The following is a 12,677-nucleotide window of genomic DNA, read 5'->3' on the forward strand; positions in this document are numbered from 1 at the left end:
ATTTATTTGTTTCTCCCATTACTAACAAAGAACAGTTTGTCGCTTTTCTGTTCATCTTTGTTTGTTAGATGAGGTGGGATACCACTTTAATTATTGATGGTCAAATATAAAGCCACAACTTCTTTTGCAATTGGAAGCAGAGGTAAACAGAACAAAGATACTTCTAATTTGGCCTCAGCATAGTTGTTCAATTAATTAAACAATATAATGTGTTGATTAGTACGCTTTAAGTGAAATTTAGTTAGTGAAATTCTAATCTATATTTCTGTGACAGCTTACTGTCATCAACATGTTATTTTGTTTTTGCAATAGTTTCATTTGGGTCTTTTTTTGTTGATAACTAGCCTATTCTCCTAAAACTGCATGTTCAAAGTTTGTTTGGCAGTATGTGAGATTCTATTTGGACAAAAAACACCACATATGTCATATTTTGTTTTCTGCATGACTGCCATCCGTATTCAGATCAACAGCAGTAGACTTTTCCCATCACATAAAAATCGTTGCTCTTTTTGAGTTACTTTCTTTATCATTGATTATTGAGAACTCACATTTCACCATAATTTCAAGCAACAAATATGAAATGGAAAGCTGATCATTTGTGTTGCATGTGAAGGCCACATCGCGTGTGTGTAACCTGAAAAGACATGAGCCCACAGGGTCCTAGCGCCTGCACACACTTCATACTTTACTGAGCCCTAAATGTTCAACAGGTGGAAACGCAAACAATACTGCTGATCTTCATGATAAAAAGAGAACTGATTAGAAATTCAATGAACTGAAATACATGGTTTTCAGTGAATCACACAAAATAACTTTTACAGCAATTCTACAGCAAATATTATCCAAAGACTCCTTGGTTGGGAGGTAGGTGACTAAAGAACTTATTTCCTGTTAATTCCTTGATATAACACTCTAACCGGATAGAATCTTTAACTCATTTTGACGGGTTACATTTTGTTATACATGTTATAAATAAATAAATGAATGATCTAATAGAGTTAATTTTACACAGTCATTATAATTGCACACATCAGTAGCTGAATATCTCATTACGGTCCACTTCCTCCACAGTGTGTAGTGTCAGGGCAGCCACCAGCTGCCTGGGTTTTCAGCAATATACCATTGATTTTATATATTATAATATAATATTATAGCACACAAATTCTTATTTGTCAACAAGAAATGTACAATCTGTTAAGTATATAATACTATGTCCTCAAAGCTTCCAAGTAGACATTTAGAGTATATGAAATAACAGTAGAAAATGGCAAAATAACAGAGCTAAAAAATAGCAGTTAAAAGAAACTTAACATTAACTGGCATTCATACAGTTAGATTGGCGAGTTCCTTAAAGTTAAATACAGGATGAGGACAGTATAATCATATGTAATCAAAAACATTATGCGTTTCCAAAGCTTAAACATTATTACTGTTTGTCTACCACAAATACTATTAAAAACGCATCACGCACACCAAACTGTTTATTTACTCAACACCAGACACGCTGTCCTGTTTCTACAAATGCGGTCTAGAGCAAATGTTTATTAATCCACGGCTGAAAATGGTCCCTAACAAATACACCTTATGGTCCTTTAGTAGCATTTTATAAAAACTACAGCCCCAGGAACCAATGGGCCTGTTGCTCAGAGTTGCAGACGGTTACTTCACAAAGTATTGAGACAGACTGACATTGTGAATATTTAGTTTAGTTTGTTGGAGCTGTTGACAATTTCATTAACATAGATTATCAACAGCTTCATCTTTTATTGCACTTTGCAGTGTTGTTCTTTGTGAATCCATTGTGTTACTGCTGCTGAACGTTTCCTTTCACAAATGTCAAATACTTTCCATTTTGAACCATACCTTCTTACTCGCCATCAGTTATTCACTCTGTCCATCTCACTGGCAGCATCTTGGTCGTCATGGATACCGAGCGCCTCTGCACACACGAAAGGTGCCAAAGCAAACACTCTAACCGCTCCTGAACACGCACACACACCCGAACATGCTTAGTTACTATTAGTTGATACAAAGTGAATATGTTTGGGTCTGTGGTTTACATAATGAATCATGCCAACGTGTGCGTGTGATATAGGCATGCTTGAGTAATTTCCCATTTGATCAAGCATGTGTCACGTTCAAGATCAAAGTTTCTATTACCAACCCAACCTGTTGCTATGGAGACATGAGAGTGGATTCAGCTTGTCATGTTTCTTTGGCCAGATGTTGAGGGCGTCTTGTTGAATAAGAATGGAAGAAAATACAGGCAAAAAAAGAACTGAAGATGACTGCAAATGTGTTTGAGGAAAGTACAGAGCAGTATGTCTGGTATTGGGTAAACAATAAGGTTTTGATACAACCCTGATTTAAACATTCAGCTTTGTCTACTACTTATTTTAATGGAAATTATTTTGACTTCTCACATGTTCTGCCCATAACCTATCCTTTGTGTTTGGTTGAATTACCCTTTTAATATCCACGTCATACACTACAACCATGATTTCAAGGGAGCTACCAATAATGAAAGAATCGTCTTCTGGGGCCTGACAACGGTTGCACAGTGGCAGTATGCACAGGGGAATTGTAATAAACCAGCTCTCATAGCAGTAGTGATGTGGTGATGACCCATTCGTCGTACTGTATGTTAAAAACTATAGATACAATACACCTATTGGACTGTCAGTAGTTTTACGAGACTATATTTAGAATTTAGCTTATATAAAAAGTCCCAATGCTAACAGGCTGATAATATTTCTTACATGCAGATGTTTAGCATCTTTGGTACCGTGGTCACCATCTTAGTTTATTGTTTTAGTACTCGTACATTTGCTAAAGAGCACAAAGGCTGAGTGAAGTCACTCATTTTGCAGATCACAAATATACGTATTGGACGGGCGACAGCAAGGCACATAACAGGAAGTTAGAAACTGAGCTGAAAAGAACCACTAATGAACAAGACAAACTGGGTAAAAAAAAGTGAGGACAATCATACACACTGAATGAATATGCGGCCAAGAGGGACACCTGGTGGTGAAAGATAGACAGGACGGAGAAGCCCAACCAAGCTCAAGTGGAGACAAGTCACTGAAAATCTCCCAAAGATGACCCTTTTTGCTTACGAGCTAAAATGACTTTTAAACACAAAATCCAGATTGATACATGTTGGGATATTCAGTCTGCAACAAAAGATGTTAGAGGTGTAATTTGGTGCAATGTTTTCAGAAACCCGCTTTACTCCAAAACTCCAAAGGTTACGAGTTCCGGTCTTTCGTCAAACTAATAATTAATTTTAGTTAAAGACCATTTACAGTTGAGCAAAGCCAGTTTGTACTTAATGCACTACTTATTTTATAGAAATATTTTTAATTGATTCATGTTAATATAAATGATCGTTCTGTACAATGGAAAAATATTTTTGATGTCATTGATTTGTCTTTGATGTTAATTATTGCAGATTGCGTTTTTAAATATTGATAACTGAAAGAAACTAACTGCAGTGAGTTCAAGTGTGTTGTTCCTTTCAGTATACTTTTTAAGTGTTGAAATATAATAAAATATTATTACCAGATCAATAAGACTACACATTGATTGATTTAATATGACTACTGCCTTTTCATTCATGTATTCTATTTTATTCACAGTGGAGACATACATAACCCATCACACCAACATAAGCTCATGACAAAGGTGTTTAACAACACTCGTGGTCGATTAAAAAAATATAATGAATTTATTTTACGACATCCCAGAAATAAGCGGAACTGTCGACACGTCGATATCCGAGCTCAGCTGCACCAACCCGGAATGTTTTTGTGCAGCACCTCCGAACACGGAAGTGAAACGCCGCTGCCTTGTTTACGTCTCCGTCGTTGCCCCGAGAAGTAAACATCATTTGGTGAAACAGGATGGCGGTGAGCGCCGTCCACCTGGAGTCGGACGCCTTCCTCGTGTGTATGAATCACGCGCTGAGCACGGAAAAGGAGGAGGTGATGGGTCTCTGCATTGGGGAGGTGGAGATCGCCAAGATCGTCCACATCCACTCCGTCATCATCCTCCGCCGCTCGGACAAGAGGAAGGACCGCGTGGAGATCTCCCCGGAGCAGCTGTCGGCCGCCTCCACGGAGGCGGAGCGGCTGGCCGACACGACCGGCAGGCCGATGCGGGTGGTCGGCTGGTACCACTCCCACCCGCACATCACCGTGTGGCCCTCCCACGTCGACGTGAGGACGCAGGCGATGTACCAGATGCTGGACCAGTGCTTCGTGGGCCTCATCTTCTCCTGCTTCATAGAGGACAAGAACACCAAGACGGGCCGGGTGCTTTACACCTGCTTCCAGTCCGTGAGCGCGCAGAAGGGCTCCGAGTACGAGCGCGTCGAGATCCCCGTCCACGTCGTGCCGCGCGAAGCCATCGGCAAGGTGTGCCTGGAGTCCGCCGTGGAGCTGCCGCGGATCCTGTGCCAGGAGGAGCAGGACACGTACCGCAAGATCCACAGTCTGGCGCACCTGGACCCCGTCACCAAGATCCACAACGGCTCGGTGTTCACCAAGAACCTGTGCAGCCAGATGTCGGCGGTGAGCGGGCCGCTGCTGCAGTGGCTGGAGGACCGGCTGGAGCAGAACAAGCAGAGCATCGCGGAGCTGCGGCGGGAGAAGGAGCGGCTGCTGCTGGAGCTGGCCGCGGCGTGAGCCGGGAGGAGGGCTGTCCGCATAATGGACACGGCGCACCTGTTCGGGCTGGTTTTTGTTTATAAATGTCGTTGTTTAAATCTCTACTGTAGGACATCATATTTAGGGATATTGTCTTACAATTTTGCGGCTGCAAATAACGTTTATTTTCACTGACAAATATTTTCTCACTACCTTAATTGATCATTTGGTAAAGTGTCCCTAGAAATATCTCTTGTAAGATCCTGAATTTTCAATCATTAAACTCTTCACCTGATAACATTTAAGAGGCTGGAACCAGAACATTTTTCGCAATTTTGGCCAGAAAGTTCTTTAGAAAGCAGTTGAAATACCAAATTGTGTTCTTCCATAAAATCAACTAATCAATGAATGAACTGATTGTTTTATCTCAAGTCCCCTCAGCTGCCATCTGTCATCGTCTAATTAGCACAACAACGCTACCTGAAAGTAGCACCGCATCTTAAATAAAGTGCCTTTAGAGCCTTTAGAGAGGAAGATTAAGGGATTCTGTATTTGCTCATATGACGTTAGCATGAAACGGGTCATTTAGCCAATGTTTGCACGACATTTCAGTCTCCCCCCCGCCCCCCCAAGGCACGTTTCAATCCTATGATAATGGACCATTACATTCAATGCCTATCTAATCCAAAGTGTTACACTAATGAGACATTTCTTCCACCGGTTTGGATTAGATGGGCATTTATTGTAAACAAAATGATAGACAGCCGTTCCATAGAGGAGGGGGCTGAAGGACAGCAGCTACTGAGGAGATATTATAATATATTTTGAGCAATATTGATTACTTATCTCTTTATACAGTTGTACGCTGATTTTGATATCTATAATATAAATAAAAACAGCTTCAAATATATACTTTGTAACCGTGTTGTGGGGCATTTTGGACTATATGAGTTCCTTAAGGGACAGGTTGCACACGGCAAGGTAGCTCGCAGCTCCCTTTCCATAGCAAGTTTTCCGATAAAAACTCATGCCATCACCTGTGGTGACACATACAGTCCAGAGGGGAAACGAAAGCTTTAGTTTGAATAAAAATTGGGAAGACATGTTTGATCTTAATGATGATAATGAACAAGAAGGCTGTTTATCTTTCTGTCTGATGCTGGTGTTGTACATTTCCTTTATCTGCGGTGTTGGGAACTGGCCCCATTTCGGGGAAAATGCTGGAAATACATTATTAATATTAAATATTATATATTAAATTAACTTTGATTTGTTTATCATTGCCTATTGGCTATAGGCTTACCATGACGTGTATTGCCTCCACAACTGTTGGAATAAATAAATCTGATGAACTGCATGGCAGCAGTACTGTGAGTTGGGGAGAGAGGGTAACTAGAAAATGCATTTCCTGCTGAAAATGCGTTGGAATGCAGAAAGCTGAAATTAATTTCAAAAAGTTGCTTAAAGTACAGAAATGAAAGAAGCTGAAATTATTCTAAACACTGCTGAAAGAATAGAAATAGGAAAAGCTGAGAATTAAAAATACATGTTTTGTAGTAATATAAGGTTTAGTACTAGTTATAGTTGTAATTGTGGAACTAGCAGTAGAAGAATTAAGTACTAGTTGTACTATTATTTGAAAACAATTGTGGTATGGTATGGTTGAGGTACAGATAATCATTGAGGCTTTTATTTTGAAATAATGGAATTGGGTGAGGGTTGGGAGAGTCCGTCAAGCTTCTGAAGTTGGCTGATGACACCACCCTCATTGGACTGATCTCTTGTGGGGACGAGTCCACCTACAGGTGGGAGTCTGACCACCTGGTGACGCCCTGAAGACAGTGGAGATGGTCGTGGACTTAAGGAAGTACGCAGCCCCACCTTCCCCCCTCATCTTGTGTGACTCCCCCGTCACCACTGTGGACTCCTTCCGTTTCCTGGGCTCCATCATCACCCAGGACCTCAAGTGGGAGCTGAACATCAGCTCCATCACGAAACAGACTCAGCAAAGGATGTTCTTCCTGAGGCAGCTGAAGAAATTCAACCTGCCACAGACGATGATGGTGCCCTTACCACACGGTGATGGAGGAGCATCACCGTGTGGTACGCTGCAGCCACAGCCAAGGACAAGGGCAGGTTGCAGTGTGTCATCCGCTCTGCAGAGAGGGTGATTGGCTGCAATTTGCCGTCTCTCCAGGACTTGTTCGCTTCCAGGACTTTGAAGCGGGCCAGAAAGATTGTAGCCGACCCCTCCCACCCTGGACATGAACTGTTTGTGCCCCTTCCATCTGGCAGGAGGCTGAGGTCCATCAGGACTAAGACTTCCAGCCACACAAACAGTTTCTTCCCTTCGGCAGTCAGGCTCATCAACAGAGCCCGGGCCCCCTCTGACTGACTCTGTTTGTCAAAACTTTGTCACTTTCATTTGTCACTCGTCACTTTGTTTAGCTGGTGCACTTTATCTTATTTTTAATTCTAATTTTATTTTATCTTCTCTAACTTACTAACCCATAGCTTTAGCTTTAGCGTACTAACCCATAGCATATATTTTATTATATTTTTATTTTATTTTTATCTTATTGCTGCACTATGTTGTCATTATTGTACTGTCTTCTGTCATGCACCAACCGCCAAGACAATTTCCATGTATGTCCAACATATTATGGCAATAAACAATTTTTTACATCCTGCAGCAAGCAGAATGTTGCTGTCAATCCAAGTTGCTGCTTTCAGCCCACCGCCAGCATCTTCTTTGTGGGAAGTGCTGAAGGGGGCTGAGGCCTAAAGATGAGGAAGGAAACCACTGGTAGTCATCTGCTCCGCTCTTCTTTGAGGAGGGTCTGAAGATCTGAAGTGGAGTGTGCTGACTCTCTCTAGTCCTCTTTCCTGGTCCTCTTGGTAGATGAGGGGCTGTCTGGGGCTCTATCAGTCCTGACTAGACACAAAGGTTTCACATCCTGCAGCAAGCAGGCTGTCGCTCTCAAACCAAGTCGCTGCTTTCAGCCTGCTGCCAGTATCCGTGTGGGGGGGTTGAGGCCTGAAGTGGAAGGGGGATAACTACTGGTAGCCATCTGCTCGGCTCTTCATTAAGAAGGGGCAGAGGCATGAAATGTAGGGTGCTGACTCAATGTAGTCCTCCTCCCTGGTCCTCTTAGTGGAGGAGGGGCCTAGACCTGAAGTGCAAGGGACTGTGTCCACATGGTCCTGGAACAGTCCCTCTGCCTTTTCACACTTACCTGCCCCGTGTCATCCTTTTGCCTGCTTGGAGGACACTCCTGACAGCTGGGGGATTGGGGTCGGCGCTTCGTCAGGACAGTCCACATGAGAAGGAAGTGGGGGAGACTGCACAGGTCACAAATGTATCAATCCATAAAGAAGAGATATGTAAAAACTGTGCTGCAAGATGCTACCTATAGCCAACCTCACTGAACACAGGGAAGGCGGTATTACATCTTGCAGCAAGCAGAATGTCGCTGTCAATCAATTCGCTGTTTTCAGCCCACTGCCAGTATCTTCTACTCCTCTTCCCTGGTCCTCTTAGTGGACGAGGGGCCTAGACTTGAAGTACAAGTGACTGTGTCCAGGTGGTCCTCGTAACCGTCCCTCAGCCTTTTCACACCTGCCCCGTGTCGTCCTCTTTCCTGCTTGGAGGACACTCCTGACATCTGAAGGAGTGAGGTCGGCGCTTCTTCAGGACATCAATCCGAGTCGCTGTCTTCCGCCTGCTGCCAGTATCCTCTGTGTGTGGGTGGGGCGAGGCCTGAAGTGGAGGGTGCTGACTCCCTGTAGTCCTCTTCCCTGGTCCTCTTAGTAGAGAAGGGGCCTAGACCCGTGTCGTCCTCTTACCTGCTCCTCTTGGTGGACAATCCTGACATCTGGGGGACTGGGGTTGGCGCTTCTTCAGGACATTCCACATGTGAAGGAAGTGGGGGGGATTGCAGTAGTACAAACTGCAGGAAAGGGCCATCTTCATGTTGCTCTTCTTCCTCCTCTGCCACCCAGTCCATCCATCCGTCATCAGACATGGAGTCGTACCCAGACATGGAGTCATATCCAGAATCCGTGAAGTCTACCTCCTCCTCATCCTCTTCCTCCTCATCTACTGGCACCACCAGTAATATCAGTGCTGCCTCCAGACGATAGCGCATCAATTGCCTCTCCAAGTCCAACATGGGCTCCTCCTCTTCTTCCTCATCTTCTTCCTCCTCCTCCTCCTCCTCTTCCTCCTCCTCGTCTTCCTCCTCTTCTACCTCTTCAGAAAAGTCCCCTGGAAACAACTTAGCCACAGAATCAGAACATTCCACCTCAGAGGGGAGGGGGTGAGACAGCACTCGGCGCAACTCCGTCATGAAGCTCTGAGGTGGCCACGTCTGAGTGAGAGGGTCATCTTCATGGTCCTCCTCCTCTTCTTCGTCAGAAAAGGCCCTGGGAAACAACTTACCCACAGAATCAGAACGTTCCACCTCAGAGGGGAGGGGGTGAGACAGCACTCGGCGCAGCTCCGTCATGAAGCTCTGAGGTGGCCACGTCTGAGTGAGAGGGTCATCTTCATGGTCCTCCTCCTCTTCGTCCCCGTCCATCCCTCCGTCGCTCCATCCGTTGGACTCGTCGTCTTCCTCCTCCTCTTCATACTCCTCTTCATCCTCCTCTTCATCCTCTTCCTCCTCCTCGTTATCTGAAAAGGCCTGGGGAAGAAACTCATCTTCAACCCCAGCATAAATGTCAACCTCACCTACCTCATCCGATGAATTGGGGAGAAGGCCGTGGTCATCGACGAGGGGCCAGTGTTGCGTGGGACACTCCATGATGCAGGTAACACAAGCTTTAAGAGGAAACATTTAAACTGTCAGGAATTTTCATTACATTAAATATTTCTGGATCACATGAGCAATAAAGTTTTAATTTGTAAATTCGACAGCAGATCACCACATTAACTATGACTGCATGACCTAAGGGAGTCACTAACACACACAAATTAAGGTAATTATTGTCCTCCCTACTGTCATTCTGTGACAAAAAATACTGTAGGGTTTCTAATATTAAAAAGCTTTTAATCAGCCAGTAACACTTTCAATAAAAAGCGTGGACGTGTTTTATATGCAGTGCGTCAGTGAAACACGGCGGCATTGATCCAACATGACCACATGAACTTCTTTAGTTTATCACTCTTTATTGCACATCGCAGCGCGTGGAGGAGGTGCAGCACGCGCACATGCAGTCCCATACGGTTACTTAACAAATCGCTCTCTTGTCACTCTTATGAAATGCATCAACAACGAGCAGAGTGCATTGCAATGTTAAATATCACAGAAATAGTGTATGGAGCATGTAACAATACATTCATAAGTAGGTTTCAACCACCGCGACGTGTGTTGACTACACCTGCACGTCGTGACGTCACGCATCAACCGTCTCTATGGACCCGGTTGTTTCCAAATAAAAACATTTATTTGAGCGTTCCATAGCGTTCTCAGCGCCATCTTTTTTCACAAATGTCAATGTTAAATTTCGATGATTTGATACCCTCAAACCACTATAACAGTCATCTACACTAATTGTTGACACAGCCCAGAGATGTCCCGCGAGATGTAACACATCCTGCCCCTCCAATAATCATTTTACACAGAGAAATCATCGACTGAGTGTCTTTGTCCATCAAATCTTATTTCTTTCACCTTTAAACTCAATGTGTCTTACTCATTTGTAACCTTGTGACCCTTCTAGGGATGTAAGGGGATCGAAACGTTGTCTTACTTGCACACCGAAGGTTCCAATCACAGCCAACGTCCTTCAGCAGGTGGTCGTCCTCGATGCTCCGCCGCTCCTCCGCCGCCCCTGAGGGCCTGTTTCAGCCTCGTCTGTGCTCCACAAAAGTTGTTATATAGCAGTTCACTTCTCCAACAATATTCCTATCAAGAAAATTCCGTCCAGCAGTCAATAACTCAAAGATTCAGTTCTCAGCAGTTTGATTTCACAAGAGGTTTAAAGTTCGTGTTCAAGTCAAAGTGCAAAAGGAACGTTCAGAAAGTCCGCTGACCTTAAATAGCCTCGGTCGGGTCATCGTTCGGTTGCCATGGCATTTTAGGGCGCGCGTGCGTGCGTGCGATTTCTACATCCTTCCGTTTTTATTAAATATGTATCGATTTTTATTCATTCCGGTATTATCCACGTTCATTTTTTCTGGCCATTCAATACAGTTTAATGAACATCTGTTTATGCAACTTTCCAAAAAACCCGACAACAGCGAAACCGTTTTTACCTGTTTTATAATAGGACAGGTCTGCTGAACACAGAGAGGCAAATCATGTCAGCATGTTTATCATGCTATGTTGTGAACACAGCTTAAATAATTGTTATTAACACTGTAGCAGACCATAAATATCATTAAATATATTGCATTAAGGACCAAGTGGGAAAATGTTCAATGATATGTGATGTGTCTTTTTAATAATGGAGGGTTTTATTGTGAGATTTAGATGAACCTACCAGAAATAAAACTGTTCAGATGCTACATACAACATAACATAATATGTTCCCTACGTTTGGTCTGTTGCTTGGTGTGGTCTTTTAATGAAAACTATCAAATACTCTTTTATTTTGATCAAATTAATTATCAGACTTTAGATTTATCACACGGTTAAAGTTTTAAATTCTTCCTCTATGATCTGTCCATTGAGACATGTCGTCTGAAACAAGCTTTTGAAATGATGATAATGTATAACTGATAACATGAAACATTTAATAAGCGTATTCAAATATTACCAGGGAATCCATGGCATGTCAGACTATGAATCTATGGCATAAAAGTGACTTATCGCTTATACCACTCATGCAGGCAAATAATATAACGAATGCCTTGCACACATCGTTCCTGCTGTGCACAGATTGTGTGAGTGACATATTTCTAAGAAAGCATATGAAATCTAACACAAGTAGAGAAATTCGAAATACAACGTGCTGGTTGAAAATGCATCTAATTGATAAGTGCTGAGGGAACAAATAATACCAAAGACCTCATCATTTCCAAAATAATGGCTAGACTGGAACAAATACTTTCCGCCTAAAAATAAGTAACTTAAATAAAAGAGCACAAACATATTGTGCACAGATTGTGTGAGTGACATATTTCTAAGAAAGCATATGAAATCTAACACAAGTAGAGAAATTCGAAATACAACGTGCTGGTCGAAAATGCATCTAATTGATAAGTGCTGAGGGAACAAATAATACCAAAGACCTCATCATTTCCAAAATAATGGCTAGACTGGAACAAATACTTTCCGCCTAAAAATAAGTAACTTAAATAAAAGAGCACAAACATACTATATATATATATATATATATATATATATATATATAGTATATTTGATGGATACACCGAGCCTAAACTATCTCTACGCTTGTCCAAAGATGCATTGGAGGACTGTACAGACTGTACAGCAACCCACCTTACTCAGGTGTATGTGTTTTATGTATTTGGGTATTGGTTTGGATGTATTTGTTTGTGAAACGCACTGCATTTGTTTTTGCACCGATCCACATTTGTGTGCGTGTGTGTGTGTGTGTGTGTGTGTTGTTTTTCCTACAGAGCCCTGCTCTGAATGTACAAAGATGCATTGGAGGACTGTACAGACTGTACAGCAACCCACCTTACTCAGATGTATGTGTTTTATGTATTTGGGTATGGTTTGGATGTATTTGTTTGTGAAACGCACTGCATTTGTTTTTGGACCGATCCACATATGTGTGTGTGTGCGTGTGTGTGTGTGTTGTTTTTCAAAATGTCTGCATTGAGTAGGACTATTTCATTATTAGGGTTGATCAATAGAGTCAAATAAACTTTTTTTACAAATTTAACCTGTAGCCATATAAATGTGACACATATTATTTAAGCCAGCTTTTTTCCATACAAGGGTTACCGACTTTATTTTGAAAAGACTAACCCAAATAAGTTAATGTTAACTTTGGTGTATGCATGTTGGTGTCAAACAGGCATGAAAACAAAGCAAATACTTTACTCCAATCATT

The 12,677-nt window shown here is 42.4% G+C and overlaps 1 protein-coding gene across 1 annotated transcript; it reads left to right on the forward strand.

Annotated features, from left to right (window-relative positions):
• The first annotated feature begins 3,763 nt into the window (after positions 1 to 3,763).
• Positions 3,764 to 6,006, forward strand: brcc3 (BRCA1/BRCA2-containing complex, subunit 3). Its single transcript, XM_037485388.2, has one exon. The coding sequence runs from the start codon at positions 3,906 to 3,908 to the stop codon at positions 4,686 to 4,688; it is 783 nt and encodes a 260-aa protein (XP_037341285.1). The 5' UTR covers positions 3,764 to 3,905; the 3' UTR covers positions 4,689 to 6,006.
• The last annotated feature ends 6,671 nt before the right edge of the window (positions 6,007 to 12,677 follow it).

This window comes from Pungitius pungitius, chromosome 18, assembly GCF_949316345.1.
Source record: "Pungitius pungitius chromosome 18, fPunPun2.1, whole genome shotgun sequence".
Lineage (NCBI taxonomy): Eukaryota > Metazoa > Chordata > Actinopteri > Perciformes > Gasterosteidae > Pungitius > Pungitius pungitius.